Raw genomic sequence first — 17,143 nt, forward strand, 5'->3', positions numbered from 1 at the left:
AAAGTAGGTGGAGGCCTGGGCACATGGGTCCCACCTGGTCCCAGTCCCTCCCTAGAGATACAGCTGCCACCTGTGCCGCTCCTGTTGCTGTGTTATCTCGTTAGTCCTCCAGACCCAGCGGGAGAGACTCCTCCCCACTCCGCAGGTAGGGGGCGCCCAGAAGAGCTGCTTCTCTCCTTGCTGACCTGCCTCCTTTCTTTCCTACGCGCCCTCCCAAGGCACAGGGCAGCTAGGTTTCCACTCACGCCTAGAATCCCAGTCCTGGAATCACATCTAGGTGGTGCAGAAGGAGGGAGAGGATTTCTGGGGTGGAGCGGCTGGGGGTTTAGGGCTCCAGAGACAGATCCAGTCTTTCTTTGTCTTTTTCTCACTTAAAATAAAAATCTCAGTTAGGAGGGACCCAGGATGACCAGCAGTCCTTGTTTGCCTGAGACTGAGGGTTCCCAGGATGCATGAGGACTTTCAGGGCTAAAACAGGGAAACGCCCAGGGAAACCAGGACAAGTCACTCTAGAGGGACTCCAAAGCCATTTAATCTAATTCCACCTGATGCTTGAACTCTCCACCGTGTCCTCACCCAGTAGCCGTCCAGCCCTGCTTACATACCTCCAGTGACAGTGAGCTCATTACTGTTCATAACAGCAAGAGCCAACCAAGAGGTAGACACAGCCAGGACCAGGCACTGACCACAGTGAGGTCAGAATTTGCAGAGCAGAGTGCAGGGTCCTCTGACCTGCCTTTAGGGGCAGTCAGAAAAGGCTTCCCAGAGAAGGAGACTGGGGAGGAGGACGGGGAATTCCTGACCAAGGGAACACCACAGGCAAAGGCCAAGAGGCCTAGAACCATCTCACATGGATTGAATTCCTTTGCTGTTCTCTCTGACAGCTGCTGTGACTCTACAGCCCTCCCCCTCCCCCGTCTCTGGAAGGGAGCCCCTCCTGCCTCTACTCCCCAGGTCTCCAGGCTAGGAAAGGTCTCATTGCCAATGGAAGAGCTGCTAGATGCCTTGGAATACCATTCCACCCCCCTTCTCATTTTTCTGAGGCTCGTGGACCCTTCACCACCAGCATCTGCCCCCTCCTCCAGGAACCCTGCCCTGGCTTCCCCAGCCCTCTATGCCTCCCCTTTCACAAGCATCAACCTTCTTCTCTCCTTGGGGTCACTACTATCTCCAGCCCCTGCCAGGGTCCCTTGTCACTCTCCAGTTGAGCTTTCCCACTTCTTACCTTTGCACCTGCTGGAGTGTCCTTTCTTCCCCTGAAAAAACTTTCTTATTCCTCAAAGATGTAACTCAAAAGCCAACTCTTCCAGGAAGCCCTCCAGTATTTCTCTGACTGGGGTTGATAGCAGCCTTCTCTTTAAGTCACCGTACTCCCTCTGTGCTCTGCATGCAGAACAAGGTAGACCTCGAGCCTGGGCCGGGGGTGGGGTGGGGTTGGAGTCACCAGCACCGAGCCCTGGGAGCTCAGCCCAGAGCCCTCCACTTGCCTCACTGCCCTGGTCTCTGGCCTGGGTCCCTGTGGGGACTCAGGAGCGGGACTGGTTTGGCTCTTAGGCAAGCACACAGCAAGTGCATACTAAGTGCTTGCTGAGGTGTGTTCTCTCAACTGATATTTCCTGACCACCCACTCTGTGCCAGACACAGGGTCACATGGCTGCCCTTGGGGGGGGGGTCCATCTCCATTCCCCGCCCCCACAGCACACATGGAGCAGTTAGAACCCAGGAGGCGGAGGTGCCCCTGAGTGTGGACGGCTCCCATCTGCCAAACAAAGGCAAGGGGCACACCTTACAGTCGCCTTGGAGACAGACAGCCCGGCTCCAGAGCCCGGCTCTGGTCACACCCCTAACTGGCTTTGGGTAGGTCACTTAACCCCTTCTGTGACATGGAGAACATAGGGGAGGCCGCCCCAGGGACCTGAAGCAGAGACAAGTGTGGCGGCTCCCAGCACGACCCCGGCACCAGGCACACGCTCCAGGGTGGCACCCCTCATCGCCATCCTTCTCTAACGCCCCTAAGTGCCCCTCGCTGCGTAGGTGGGACCAGTCCCAGGGAGAGAGCTTGCAGGCATTCTGGGGTCCCAGGCTGGGGCGGGGGTCTCACAGCCCGACCAAGCACCCCGGGGTGCCGTGGTGGTTTCTTGGGTAACATCCTGAGGCTGCCGGAGAGGCCCGGGCAGGGGAGGGCAGTGCCCAGATTTATCCACCAATCCCGCCGGCTCCTGGCCCTGGAGCGCATTCTTATCTGCCTGACCCAGCATGGGGTGGGTAGCCAGGGCTGCCGGGGCAGGACACTGCCTGGGGACCGGACGCCGAGCGGGGCGACAGCCGCGAGCCCCACCAGGTGGGTGACAGTCTCCGAGGACCCTGAGCGTCCCCGCGGGCCGTGGCGGGCTGCCCGCCCATCTCCTGCACCATGTCGGACGGCGAGGGCCCCTCAGCCGGTGAGTGGCAGCGCTATGTTTACCCACTGCTGCTCTGGTTGCAGAGCCAAGGCCACTGGTCACCGAGGGCGCTGGGCCCCCCGCAGGCTGCCGGCAGCTGGGGGGCTGGACCCCCTTCCTCTGGGCCTGATGCCTGGGGGGGCGCTGGCTCCTGGAGGGGGGCGAGCGACTTTCAAAGTTCACCGTGCCTCACACGCCCACCACCGCCCCCTCCCCCTGCCCGGCTTCCCGACGGGGCTAGGGCAGGAAGCTGTTTCTGCTGCAGACCCTCCCGGCTCTCAGCGGGGCGTCCGGAGCGACCCACGGTGCAGCAGGGGCCCTGGCTGCGGCTGGACCCTGGGTGGGGTCAGGGTGCCGGCCTCTGGAATCACGTGCAAACGAGTGTGCGTGAACATTTACCTGTCATCGGGGGGAGGGGGGAGTCCACAGCATCCATCAGACTGCAGAGGTCTGAGACCTCCAGGAAGTTCTGAGCTTCTGGTCTGACGGCACAAAGCAGGCCCTCCACGGGCCCCCAAGTCCTCTAGGTTGGAAATGGCCAGGGACACAGGCAGGCGGAGGGGTGGTCTGACACTGGAGTCTGCCCACGTCCTCTGCTCTGCCCGGGGCGAGGGGCTACGGTGGGGACTGGCTGCCCACGTCCCTGGCTGGCGGCCCCTGGCTCCGTCCCGCTGAAGACAAGCTCTGATGTGGACGTCATCCTGAACCTGCCTCCGGTGGGGCGGGCGCTGGAGACAGCTTAGTCCAGGGAATATACTGGGGGCCCTGGAGCCAGGCTGCCCAGGTTCGAGTTCCAGTTCCTTCACTTCCAAGTTGGGTGACCTTGGGCAAGTGGCCTGACTGCTCTGAGCCTCAGCGTCCCCGGGTGAGCAAGGAGGCAGCGGTAACAGTATATGAGCCACAGGGGGTCGTGAACATTGAATGTGATGACGCATGAAAGCGTCTGCAGGTGTGTAGTGAGCGCTTAGCAGTGTCTTCGTGGAAACAGCAAGTGGGGGTCCCGGGCCGGTGCACAGAAGCCCATGGGCCTGTGCCTCCCTGCCCGGCCGCCTCCAGCCAGGTCTCGCCGCCTAAGCCGCCGCGTGCCTTTAGGTCACGGATCCCTTCTCCGTCGAACGTTGCCGTGGGGAATCTCGGGCAGGTCAGGCTGTCCCGGAGGGCCTCAGGGTGCCTTGCGGGCAACAGCGGTGTGCGCCCACTCTGCATGGTGTCGGATGGACAGTTCCAGCGCCCGGGCCTGGCTGAGGCAGATGTGGAACAGAGGGGGTGTGTGTGTGTGTGTGTTGGGGAGGGGGACACCGACAAAACTGGCCTGACCTCGCCCTCTTCTGTTGGGCGCCCGTGGCGCTGGCTGCCAGGAATTGTCCGCTGAGCCAGCGTGGTGGGGGAAGTGCAGACAGGCCCTTTCTGGCTGGCTCTGCCCACACCTGACACGAACCCGGAATAGCTCTCTCCCTCCACCAGGGACACAGCCCTGCTTTTAGCAGCTTGTAAAACCACCCTGCTGTGGGGATGGGTATTTCAGGAAGCCCAGGACAATATTAGCCCTTCGGGGTGATGGAATGGGTACCGAGTGTGTGTGTGTGTGTGTGTGTGTGTGTGGCCTGCAGGCTGGGAGGAGACAGCCTTCACTGTCGGGTCTGGGAGAAGGTCAGCTGGATCGGAAGCTGGTGGGCAGCAGCCTTGCTCTGCCCGTCCTGGCTGGGTGGGCTCCTCTGGGTGAGGTTGGTGCCTGGCTTCCCGCCTACAAAATACCGTGTGATGGTCTTTGGTCTCTGATCACACCTGGCTGGCAGGAGTAAAGACAGAGCCTGTGTGCAGGGATGTACGCTTGTTTATGGTGAGGGGGGAGCGCTGCTAGAGTCTGTTGTCTGAAATTCAAGTCTTTCTTGGATTCCTACTGTGCAGCAGTGACTGGGCCCAGGAGGCTGCTGTGAAATATTTCCACCTCTTCTCAGTATCCAATCTCTGTGTCTGTGTAGACAGCGGGAAATTTCTCAGCTCTCTGCCCACGACCTGTGTGACCTTGGGAGGATTACTCAAGGGTGCTGTGCCTCAGTTTCCTCATCCGTTAAATGGGGACAATAATAGACATTAGCTCTTCAAGTTCCAGGGGGGGGGATTAAGTGACCGAAAGCATGTAACACGCTGAACATAATGCCAGGCTCGTTGTTAGCAGTCATAGCTGTTGTTTTTATTATTCAACCGGTAAATGAGCTGCGGAAAATGGAAAATGAAGGGACCAAAGTGGAAAATGAAGGGACCAGACTGTCTGCTGGGTCCTGGCCATTGTGGACACTCCGTTTAATCCCAGGAGGGGGGTGGCATGAACTCCACTGTATAACTAAGGAAACTGAAACTCAGAGAGGCAGACAGACTTGTGCAGTTTCACCCAGCTGGTCAATAGTAGAGCTGGGCTTTGAACCCAGCTTCCCGGACCCCGTTTGTGCAGAACCCAGATCAGATGCCCCTTCCAGGAAGTCCTACCTGCTTACCTGGGGGATGGGGAAGCTGGCCATCTTGCAGGTATTTCTGGCTCTCCTGTGAGCAATGGCCCTTCTCATTTGGAGACAGCTAGCTCAACATGTCTCCAATGTTACAGGCTCCAATTATTTCCAATAATTTGGAGCCTGTGAAAAAAAAAAAAGGTGGTACCTTGTTAGAGCGTCAGGAAAATTCCACAGCACGGAGCGCAGTGGCAGGTAGTCCGCTCTGGGATTTATGGCCCAGTGCCTGGGCAGGGGAGCCTGGAGGCTCAGGTTACTGCCAGCCTGCATCCATGTCCAGTGAAGGCGCTTCCCTTACAGTCGCCTGGCTTCCAGGCCTGGCTCTGCCCCTTAGCAAGGTGGCGGGCTGCACAGGTCACTGCCTCACTGAGGCTCGGCTTCCTCATCTGTAAAGTGGGGCCTTGCCACGTCCCTGCCTGGCCCTGAGACTTACACAGTGTCTGTAAGTGCTGGCACATGCCTGGGTAGAGGGGCTCCTTATATCCTGGGTCTGTTGACTGTCTTTTCCTGCCTTTGACCGTGTGGTGACTTTGACCTCTTGGCAGAACTCCACAGGAAGAGAATCCAACCTCCGTGCTGTCAGTTCCTCCCATGTTTGGGAAAGTTTCCAGCAAAGCAATTTTATGATTCCAAGCACCAAGGAATAGGCCGTTGTAGTCAAGTCATTTAACCCCTCTGGGGCTCAGTGACAGGTGGACACTTGCCCTTTCCTGAGGCTGTGGTGAGGATGGACACCCCTAACCTGAGTAAGGGCTCAGCCAGCAGAGTGACCTCCTTTCTGCTCCTGTAAAACCTTCTTCTACCAGCACCACTGCGCACTCCATCCCCCCGACCCCGGGGACTGCGGTCACATTGTTTGTACAGTTGGAAGTGGTTTTTCTGGGGAGAGGGGGGCTGGTGGCTGACATAGGGGTGGTCCACCCCTTTCTCACTCAACTCCTGGCATCCCAGAGCCCGAGAGAGCCTGCCCCAGCCTCCTGCCCCCAGACCTCGTGGTGGGCCCCCCGCCAGGCTGCAGAACAGCGTCCACCTCCCCCCGAGCTGTGGGCTGGGTTCTGCTCTCCTTTATGGTTACCGACGGACCTCTGGGCCTGGGTCTGGGGCGAGCATCTCCGTGAGGAGATAAAAGCAAAACGCTTTAATTATTACTTATTTAATAATTATTAATTATTTAGGTCCCTCTCTTGGAGAGGAAGCGTCTTCTCCCAGGAGAGGCAGGCTCGGCCCCTGGGCCTCAGCCCCTCTCTACGTGGCACCCCTCCTGGCGGTGAGGACGGTCCCTGACCCCAGACAGCGACTGGGCTCCATTTTCACCTCTTGGCTGGCAGCCAGGGAAGCCTCGAGCTGGGGAGGTGCCTGGATCACTTCCATGTGCGGGGGTGAAAGGTCAGGAGAGAGACTCCGGGGGCCAGGAGGCCCGGGAGGAGGCTGGTGAAATGGTCCCGAGCAGAGAGGGTGAGGCCCACTGGGGGGTGGGGGGAGAACCGGAGGATCCGGCGGCGGCTGGGCCGGGGAGGGGGCGGGGCAGGCCGAGGCCCGATGCTGCCTCCCCGCCAGGACGGTCCAGAGGACAGACGGCTCATCCGTCGGGGACTCGGGGTACAGTGGGGTGACCTGGCAAAGCCCCAGGGGTCGGCCCGCACATTACGTTGGAGTCGATGGAGGATGACTTCCAGGGTCAGGCAGACCTGTCCCCCCCGGACACAGGCAGGTCTTTCTCCTCTCTGAACCTCGGCCGGCTCATCTGCAAGCGCGGGTGACACGAAGGCCTCGGGGGCGTCATGGGAGTTAGATGAGATGTCGCCTTCAGACTCCCGCGAACCGCGGGCCGGGGGAGGTATGGGTGGCAGCCGGTGGCCCTCAGGAATGAACCTTAAAACTGTGGCCATAGGTGGCCCAGGTACCCGTGCTAGTGACGGCAGGAAGGGCTTAACCTGAGCAGCGTTAGACCTGGCGCAGGAGGCTGGGGTCAGGGGCGGCTCGGGACCCTCCAGACAGCGCCCCGTTTCCGCCCCTCTCGGTTCGCACGCGTCGCAGTTCACGCCACACTCCAAGTCCACATCCCTACCCGTGGGTCCCCATGTTATGGAGGGGGGACTGAGGCCCAAGAGAAAGAGATTGGCTCCGGGTCAGCCGCTAGAGAGTGATGAGCCGGGGCTTGACTCCCTAACACAGGCCCCTTGGCACCTGTGCGCGGGCTTCACCCCTTCCCTCCCCCTGCTCAAAGCCGGCCCGTTATCCGGGCTGGTGGGGCCCTACCTCCTCCAGGGACCCTGCACTCCTGGAGGGCGCCCCCCACCCCGCCACCGTCTGCTCCTCTTGTTCAGAAATAGCTTGACTGGTGCCAACCTGGACACCCCTGTACCACTCACAGGACACCGGGTGTCAGGAGATGTGTTGGGGGTTCGTTGCTGTGTGACCCAGAACAAGCCTCCTGCCCTTTCTGGTCCCAGAGGGGTTTTTTAAATTTGCATCCACCCCGGTAGAATCCTACAGGTGAGCACACAGCTCTGCACGTGTGTCCTGTGTTCAGACATCAGGCAGGGCTCAGGGACCCCGGCTCTACCCGTGAACCTCTGAGCAGCAAATGAAGAAATCTACGCGGCTCCAGTCCCAGCTCCAGCGTCTGAAGCACCCTCGGGGGCTTTTACACTTAGGACACGAAATACAGCTTAGAAGCTGTTAGGAATTCAACCAGGAAATAAAAGTTACCCTCTTCTGTTTTTTGTTTTGTTTTTGGTTTTTTTTGCCCAAGCCGCACAGCATGCTGGATCTTAGTTCCCCAACCAGGCACGGAACCCATGACCCCTGCAGTGGAAGTGCTGAGCCCTAACCACTGGACCGCCAGGGAATTCCCCCCCCCACCCCACTTCTGTTCTTTTAAAGTATTGGGTCCATTCTAACTGACCTTTCTTGAGATAGCAGGATGTATTTTAAATATTTTAAATTATATTTTTAAAATGACACAAAGCTGTGGGTGTCTGCAACCATTTATCAGCTTTTTTCTTGAAACTATGCAGGCAAAATAAAATACAGAAACTGGTGGCTGAGATGGGCCCAAGGTATCTGTTTTCATCCATATTTATTGATTTCCAGTTTTTGCATTGATCAAAACAGCCGCTTTTGGTTTGTACTATTACTCAGGACAGGCTCGCTATACTGTGAAGAAAACAAATCTCAGTGGCTTAAAGCAACAAAGGTGTATTCCTCGCTCCTGCAAAGTCTGTTGCAGGTCTGGGTAGCTCTCCAGGGCAGGTCGCCTACATGGTGACTCAGTGGGTGTGATGCCTCCGTAGGGACCCAGCTCCCCTTCTCATGAGGCAGGTGATGGGAGGGGCCGAGACATCAGACTGGCAATTAAATGCTTCCGCCTGGAAGTGATCAATATCATCACTACCAGCATTTCATCGGCTAAAACAAGTCCTATAGCCACACCTAATGGCATGAGGGCAGGGTACGGGTTCCCATTAGGGAACAGATTAGTAACGTCTGCCCCTTCCTTAACTTTTTTTCCCAATTGACTCTTTCAAAAGTAATCCATTTTAATCATGAAATGTTTGGAGCATATTGTATGTGCTGTGGTCAGCAAGACTCTGAAATGTAAATCATGAGTCCTTCTGATATGCAAATCCCAAAGCCACGGGCAAGATTTTTCAAAATGTCTTCTCTCCCACAGATTTGAACCTGCGTTGAAAAGCCCAAAAATTAATTAATGAAAGATGTGGTCACAACACCAGCGAGGAAAACATAAGCAAGAGAAAAGTTTGCTGCTTATTGCCAACAAGCTCTCTTGATTTATTATTTGCTAAGGCACAAAGGAGGGAGCTGGGATAAATAGTTCATGAGCCAGTTTAATCACTGAGATCAACAGATGAAAAAAATAGGACGTGAGTTTAGAAGGAAATGGTTATGCAAATATATTGGAAAATAAAAACTGTGAGTCTGTACCCCATTCTTTTCATACAGACTCTGTTTCTTCACTTGTACAACAGCACCAAATAAATGCTGCAGCATCAGTTTTGTTACAGGCTCTCCTACCTGACTGTTAATAGTATATAACTAAACGAATTTAAATAAAAATGCACAGCCTAACAGAGGGTTGTGGCAATGGACGACACACGTTGTTTTGTCTCACGAGATCAGACCTGGTTTAAAAATAATGTTTGCAGGGACTGGAGGTGGTCTCTGAGCCCTGCCCCAAGAGTTGATGATGTCACCCAAATTGCAAGACTTAAAACTGGAATTTGGGGATGTTGGGCTCCGTGTTGGGGCACAGACGTTCCTGCAGTTCTGGGCCCCGTATTTCAACATCTAAGCCAAACTGTTTAAAGAACTCTCTACCAGGTTTAAACACATTTCTAGGAATCCCGCCTCATTTATTTCGGGTGGAAAACACGTCAAAGCACTGGTGCCGTTGCCGAAAACACCCCTCCTGCCGCTTCTCGCTGGAGGGCTGAGCTGGCGGTCTTAGTGGACACCCTGATTCAGCGTGTTTGTCGTAAGCACGTCCTCCGTGCACATGTCCTGCTGGGCCCTGCAGTGTGAGGGGAGAGCTGGGTCTCCTCCTGCAGACTTGCCTTCACCAACCCACGTCAGTTTCCTCCTCTACAGGGTTAATAGACTTAAGTTACAAGAGCACTAAATGAGACTGTATACAGTAGGCACTAAATAAATGCTGTCTCCCCTTTTCCTAGGTCCTTTCGCATACCTGATTCAGCATGACTCTCCTTATACTGTAACCCGATGTGGTAAACACTGTTTTTCCATTTTACAGATGAGCAAACTGAGGTTTAGAGACATTGAGTGACTTACCCCAGAGCACACAGTGGGGGAGGTGGGACCAGGATGCAGGTGTGCTGGCCCCAACCTGGGTCTCCTCTTTTGCACCAAGCAGGCTTGCAGCCTGAGGAGGGCCGGGAGAGCTTCAGTCCTTCCCAAAGAAGGCCAGTGGATCAGGGAGCAGGCTTGGGAGAGGGCTTTTATGAGAGCCAAGACAGCAGATGAGATTTCCTCTGAATTCCTTTGGAAGGCAGCGGTATGCCAGCGGGAGCACCAGGGTTGAAGCCTGGACACCTGGCCCTGAGCTCAGTCCTGACATGAAAGTACTCAGTGACCTCCAGCAAGTCCTTTGCCCTTTCTGAAGAGGTTTCCATCAGAACCTGGACTCAGGAATGTTACCTAAGATAATCAGTTCTCTTTCCTGTAGCAGAATCTTAGGACTCCGGAGGGGCCTCCAAAGGCCCAGCGTCTCTCTGGAGCAGTTCTCTGCTTGCTCGGTGACTGTCAGCCAAGCGCTGGCCCCCGGCTCTGCCCCGGGACCACAGTGGGCTCAGGCACGCCTGTGACAGTGGGGCCCCTCCACGCAGCCCGGGGCTACAGTCCATCCCTGAACGGCTGCTGGTGGGTGCTCCTGGCACCTTCAAACCCAAGAAGTGTGGCTGAGGCTGGAACAGGGCCTGGGTTGTGGCTCCACCCGTTGGGCAGGCCCCACCCCAGGCCTCCCCAGTTCCTCCCAGAGAGAGAAGCACCCACGGCCACGAGCTCCGGCTCACTGAGCATCGGCTGTGTGACCTGCTCCGGGCAGCTCCCTCCCATCTGCGTTTGCTACCCCGTGCCGTCACAGCTCTGTGAGGGACACTGTCCCCATCTCACCGGCCTGGACGCTTGTGGGTGATGAATTACCCCTGAGTTCCAGCCTGGTTCTTGGGAGCCCCGACCCCCAGCAGGTACTCCTTCCTGACATCTGAGGGCGTGACCAGGAGGAAATCCAGCCCTCAGCGCTGTCAGAGGTGGACAGGGGGAGGCCCTGCAAAAACTCCATCCCTTGGGGCTTCCCTGGTGGTGCAGCGGTTGAGAGTCCGCCTGCCGATGCAGGGGACGCGGGTTCGTGCCCCGGTCCGGGAGGATCCCGCGTGCCGCGGAGCGGCTGGGCCCGTGAGCCGTGGCCGCTGGGCCTGCGCGTCCGGAGCCTGTGCTCCGCAACGGGAGAGGCCACAGCAGTGAGAGGCCGGCGTACCGCACAAAAAAAAAAAAAAAAAAAAAACCATTCCATCCCTCAGCCGCCATGGAATGCCTTCCCTTTTCTTTCCGTCTTGAAACTTGTTGAGAGAGGAGGAGCCTCAGCCATGACCTCAACCCAGGAGGCAAGGTGCTATAAATAAATAGGTGCCACCAGGACTGGCAGCTGTGCCATCGTGAGACCATCCAATTCCTGGGAGGAGCCCCACTCCAATCAGCATCCACACAGGCGCATCTGGCAGGAGGACAGGCCACAGCTGGGATCTCCCGGGTCCTGTGGGGTCTGGGGGGTGGCCTTAACTCAGAGCATGCGGGGGTCCCAGGCTCCCAAGCCTGCCCTGAAGCTGTGGGATCAGCCGGGGGGGTCAGCTGGTCAGGGAAGTTTTGCTCAGGCCCCTCTGAGTCCCACAGGGCGGCAGGAGGGTATAGTCAGTGACCTTCAGGGTTGCAGGCTCTGTGGAGAGTCCTGGGCCATCACTTTTTTTATTTTTTGGTAACTGCCTTATTGAGATGTAATTTACATACCATACAACTTACCCATTGAAAGTGAGTTATGCAACCATCACCAAAATCAATTTTAGAACATTTTTAACACCACCCCCCGCCACAAAGAAACCCCTAACCCATTAGCAGTGAACCCCCAGCCCCTGGCAACCAGTACTCTACTTTCTGGTTCTATAGGTTTGCCTATTCTGGACATTTCCTGTAAGTGGAATCATACAATACATGGCCTTTTGTGATCAGCTGCTTTCACTCAGCATAACATTTTTAGGTTCATTCGTGTTTGGGTATGTATCAGTGCTTCGTTCCTTTTGTGGACAAATAGTATTCCATTGTACGGATCTAGATCACATTTTATTTATCCATTCATCAAGTGATGAACATGGAGCTTGTGTCTACTTTTTGGCTATTATGAGTAATGCCACTGTGAACGCTATAGTGCACAAGTTTCTGTGTGAACATAGGTTTTCATCTCTCTAGGGTTGTTGTACACCTAGAAGTGGAATTCCTGGATCCATGTTTACCTTTTTGAAAGGCGGTCGGACTGTTTTCCACAGAGGCCGCGCCACTTTATATTCCCAGCTGCAGTGTGGGAGGGTCTTGATTTCCCTGCATCCTCACCAGCACTTGTTATGATCTTTTTGATTCTAGCCATCCCAGTGGGTGTGACGTGGTGTCTCACTGTGGTTTTTATTTGCTTTCCCTTAGTGACTAACGGTGTTGAGCATCTTTTCATGTGCTTGTTGGCCATCACCTCTCGGCTCTGAGGACGTATGCCTCAGTTTCCTCATCTGTAAAATGGGGATGATGACAGGAGCACCTGCCTCACAGGCTGTGGTGAGGATTCAGTGAGATAATTCTAGGGTCCTGGTGCAGAGAGGCTGCCAGCAAACCTTTGCTGCTTGAAGCTGCAGGCTGGGGTCAGAGACTCTCCTCTGAGGGCTGGTGTGAAGGAGGAACATGGAGAAAGCTGGAAATCTGGAGCCTTCTGCAAGTTCCAAAGAAAGGGACAAACATCATCAGAGAAGGTGCTGACTGGCAGTGGCCCAGCCCTGGCTGACTTCGTCCCCGGCTTTGAAGCTCTGCTCGGGTGCGCAGTCCAGGTGACCGGGCTGTGTCTCTGCAGCCTGGTGAAATGCAGATGAGGCAGGTGTCCAGACCACATGCGCAGTGAAGACAAGCCCGGCCTGTCATCTGGATTTCTGGGGAGGGGCGCCTGTGCGTTTTCTTATCATGAGTTATTTGGCCTCCTCCCCGTGGCTGCTCCCAAGGGGGTGACATTGCCCTTCCTGGATTTGTACCCTTGCGTCTGTCAAAAGAGAGCTCTGGAACTAGGCCAGGAGCATCCTCCCATAAGGTTGGGTGAGAGCCTGGGACCTGGCGGAGGTGCCAATGGTCCGGCCGATTGTGTAGCAGAAACCTGAGCCAGGAGCCAGGCGGGAGGTGAGGGAACACAGTCAGCTCATCACGGGTGGAAAAGAAATCCACCGCTGGCTGGCCGGCGAGCTCATTAGGCTGCCCCGGAGGGAACGATCGTGTTCTATTCTGGAGCCCCCGCCCTGATGGCCCTGGAACGCTCACCTGAGTCTCTAACGTGGGAAGGGCGGGCCATATCCTAAGGGGGCTCCAGGCCCTGGGGCTGGGTGTGGCTGCTGCAGCCTGCAGGCGTCCCAGGTTCTTTCCTCATCCTGCCACTCTGTCAACAGTCAGGCGGGACACAGGTGAGAAGCAGGGACAGGGAATCAGACAGGCTGGCCCTGGCATGCCAGCTCTGCACCTGGTGCTGGGTGGTCTTTGCAAGTCACACAATCTCCCGGGGCCTTTGTCTCCTCATGTGCAAAACAAGGCTGATGATACCTTATAGGATGGCTGCTAAGTGTGAATGAAATAGCACACGCGGTCAAGGACAGAAGTCGGGGTGGGGGGCGGATTCTATTAGAGCAGAGCTTCTATCCTATGCACGTGGCTTATCAGGAGAGGCTTTTAGGAGAGGAGGGAGGGTAAAAGGGTAGGGTTTCGGGTGAGGTCTAGCCTTTTTTTTTTTTTAAATAATAGTTTAATAAAATAGTGGTTTAATAAAACTGTCAACTCCATGGGAAGACTTTGGAGAGAAACACGTCTAGCTTTCTTTTGTTCATTGTCCGTACACTCCGGTGCGGGCAGGGACCACGCCTTCCTCATCTGCGGCTGATCAGTAAATGTTTGTTGATTGACTGATTGACCAAATGTTGCTGCCGCCTCTGCTTCTGTGCCGGGTCACCCAGGACCTTGCAGTAGCCTGGCCCTGCGTGCGGAAGCTCTGGGGTACAGACTGCGCCGTGGAGTCTGAGACAAGGAGGCCCAGCGTTTGCACCCCAGCCCCAGGGAGTCAGGTGGCTTCAACCCCAAGGGTCCCGCTTTCTTCTCCCCTCCTCCCCGACTCCCCTGCTCCAGCACAGTTTGGCTGAGGCGCTGTATTAATTTCCTGTGGGGTCAGCCGGGCTCGGCTCCCACTGGAGGAGACTCTGTCCCCGGCCCCTCCCAGCTTCTGGTGGTTCTGGGCATCCTGGACTTGTGGCCACATCACTCCCATCTCTGGCTCCAAGGCCACACTGCCCTCTCCTCCTCTGTGCATCAAATCTCTGTCTGCTTCCCTCTCATAAGTACGCTTGTGGTGGCATTTAGGCCCACCTGGATAATCCAGGATAATCTCCCCATCTTGACATCCTTAATTTAATCACCCCTGCAAAGACCCTTTTTCCACATATGGTAACATTCAAAGGGTCCAGGGGTTGGGGTCTGATAGCTTTGGAGACCACCCTTCAGCCCGCTGCAGGCACGAGTACAGGATTCTTCAAAGAAGCTTATAGTTTCCCGGGGCTCTTGCTGGGGACCGAAGGAAATGGCCCAAGGGCCTCAGATGGCCCCAGGTGGCTTCGCCCCAAGGGAGAGGCAGCAAGCACCCGCCTTACCTGTGGCCCCTGCCCTTCTCCCTCCCTCCTGGGCCCCTCCTCTCCCTGCCCTACCCTCTCTGTGCTCTTTAGGCTTTTCTCTTGCTGTGGAAAGGGAAGTTTGGGGGCTTAGAAACCCTTTTAATCTTCCTGTGAAAGATCCAAGTCTATTCTCTCCAGAAGGACTCAGTCTGGGCTGAGCAACTCAGCAAGCCGTGGCCTCGGCGCAGGCTGTGACCTCCGCCCCCCGAGGAATGGCCACGGAGAGTCCCGCAGCAGCTGGGGGTGGCCGGGGGAGGAGACACCTGCTCAGACACTGGTGCTGGGCTCAGAGAACATGCTGGAAAGGAATTAGTTCCCACGCCTTTCATCTTCCGGGTCTCAGTTTCCCTGCCTGTGAAATGAACCAGTCTGGAGCCAGTGCCTCTAAAGATCTTCCAGGGAGGCACCAGGATCTATGAAGGAGACTCTTAAAAGAAAATAAAAAGAAACTATGCAAGCCGTTGTTCACTTAGCTGCCAATCATGCCCTGAGCACCTGTTGTCGGTCGGGCCACCGCAGGGTCCTGGGGACACAGAGGGCTCTCTGTCACAGCTGGGAAGGGAGACAACTGAGAAGAAGGACAATGAGAGCCCAGTAACCCGTGTGCTGTGACTCACATTATGAGGGATAGTCAGGGAAGGCTTCCTGGAGGAGGTGACCCTGAGTTGGGTCTTGAGGGACAATTGGGAGGTGACGAGGGAGGGGAGAGTCTTCCAGATCAGAGGGCAGCACGATTGGCTCAGAGGCACACGAAAGCACAGCCATCCAGGGCCCAGGAGGAGCTGAGCCTCCAGGGTGCTGGAGACAGCCTCACACACGGGTCTTCCTATTACAGAGCGAGTCCTTGAAGCGAGGCCTGCTGCATGGAAGGTCCTGGGTGACCCGGCACAGAAGCAGAGGCGGCAGCAGCATTTGGTCAATCAGTCAATCAACAAACATTTGTTGATCAGCTGTAAAGAGTGTGTGGTCCCTGCCCTCACAGGGTTGACACTTCAGTGTACAGACAATGAACAAAATAAATAGCCAAAGGATGTACAATGGTGATGAGGGTGAAAAGGATGGAGGGCAGTGAATCAGGGAAGAGAGAGAGCAGTGCTTTGGAGAGAGCCCGGGAAGGTCTTTCTAAGAGGGTGACAGTTGAACGGTGAGCTCTGGGAATAGCTGAGAGAAGGGAGTTCCCAGCAGAAGAAACAGCAGGGGCAAAGGCCCTGAGGTGGAGGTGCCTGATCTTTTCAAAGAACACCAGTGAGGTCAGTCTGGGCAGAGGGAATAGGGGTGTGGGGAGAGATGAGCCCCGAGAGGAGGGGGCAGGAAGGTTGTGCAGGGCCTTTTTGCAGTCCAGGAGGGGCCCTTGGCTTTGACCCTCTGTGAGGTGGGAGCTGTGGAAGGGTTTAGAGCAGAGGAGTGGAGAGGCCTCACTTGGGTTTTACAAGCAAGCAGCAGGAAGGAAGTGGAGATGCTAATTTCCAGTGATTCTGAGCATCAGAAGATAAGAGGTGTCAAAGCCAAGGCCCTTTGCCAGCCCAGGCTGGAGTTGTTAATCACCGCGTCCCAGATGGAGCTGTTCCAGAGGCCCTCTTGATGGACCCGGCAAGCGACTGGTGTTAAAAATGCAGCCGGCTCTCGGTGCAAACGTGCTGGGAGCTCCAAGCCCTCTGCCTGGAGACAGTGCAGCCAGCACAGCCCCCAGGAGAGGCGTTTTTTTATTCCAAGTCCTTGTCCCTGGACTCCGCCACGACGCACACACATGGGTAGGCACTCGCTGTAACTCCTGTGAGCGACACCGGGGCTGCCGGATAGAATGCGCGTGTCTGCCTCAGTGTGAATTTCAGATCAACAGGTAATTTTTTAAGTGCAAGTAAAACCCCCAAATGTCTCCTTATTGGCAACCAGAGCATCCCCCCAAGAATATCTCCCGTGATGACGGTCCCGCACCTTTCAGGCTCACCGGACTGAGGACCTGGCTGGTCTGGACCTTCAGCCCCAGCACATTCCTGAGCCCTGGGTGTGGAGCCAAAGAGGGTGAGGATTAGGGTCTCAGAGCTCAGGCCTGCGGCGGCAGAAGGCATTCTGGTCCCGCTGGTCTGAGGAGCAGACACGAGGGTCTGGGGCGTTTTCCCAGGGGAGCAGTGCCTGCCTCAGGGCCTGGCGACTCCCGGCTGCCCCTCTGGGCCTCAGGAGCCCAAACCTCTTTGGCTGGTGAACCGCAGCTTGTCTCCCGGCCCCCTGTAAGAAAGTGATTTATGGCCCTGAGAAAATGGGGCTGGAGGGAGAGGATGCATGAGGGGATGACTCCAGAAGAATCAGCTGCTACTTTTTAAAAATATGCATTAAAAATGCACATTTTGAAATAGAAGTTTTCTGGTTTTTTGCGGTACGCGGGCCTCTCACCGTTGCGGCCTCTCCCGTTGCGGAGCACAGGCTCCGGACGCGCAGGCTCAGCGGCCATGGCTCACGGGCCCAGCCGCTCCGCGGCACGTGGGACACTCCCGGACCGAGGCACGAACCCGCGTCCCCGGCATCGGCAGGCGGACTCTCAACCACAATGCCACCAGGGAATCCCAATAGAAGTTTTTTAAAATAGTGAAGCCTGAATTAGGAAACAAACCCTGAAATGTGTGGATAATGGAAGAAATACTCCAGGAAGCTGAAAGGTAGCATAGTCAAAGGAAGGAGCAAGGGCTTTGGTGGGAGGTGGCCCCGC

General features: G+C 56.2%; 1 protein-coding gene across 1 annotated transcript in view; it reads left to right on the forward strand.

Annotated features, from left to right (window-relative positions):
- Window positions 1-2,287: 2,287 nt before the first annotated feature.
- The window catches only part of EML1 (EMAP like 1), a 209,129-nt gene continuing 194,273 nt past the window's right edge, over window positions 2,288-17,143 (forward strand). The window contains exon 1 of the mRNA XM_055088710.1: window positions 2,288-2,441. Within this exon, the coding sequence (XP_054944685.1) occupies window positions 2,414-2,441 (28 nt within the window). The 5' untranslated portion in view covers window positions 2,288-2,413. The remainder of the gene's footprint in view (window positions 2,442-17,143) is intronic.

Source organism: Physeter macrocephalus, chromosome 11 (genome assembly GCF_002837175.3).
Source record: "Physeter macrocephalus isolate SW-GA chromosome 11, ASM283717v5, whole genome shotgun sequence".
Taxonomy (NCBI): Eukaryota; Metazoa; Chordata; class Mammalia; order Artiodactyla; family Physeteridae; genus Physeter; species Physeter macrocephalus.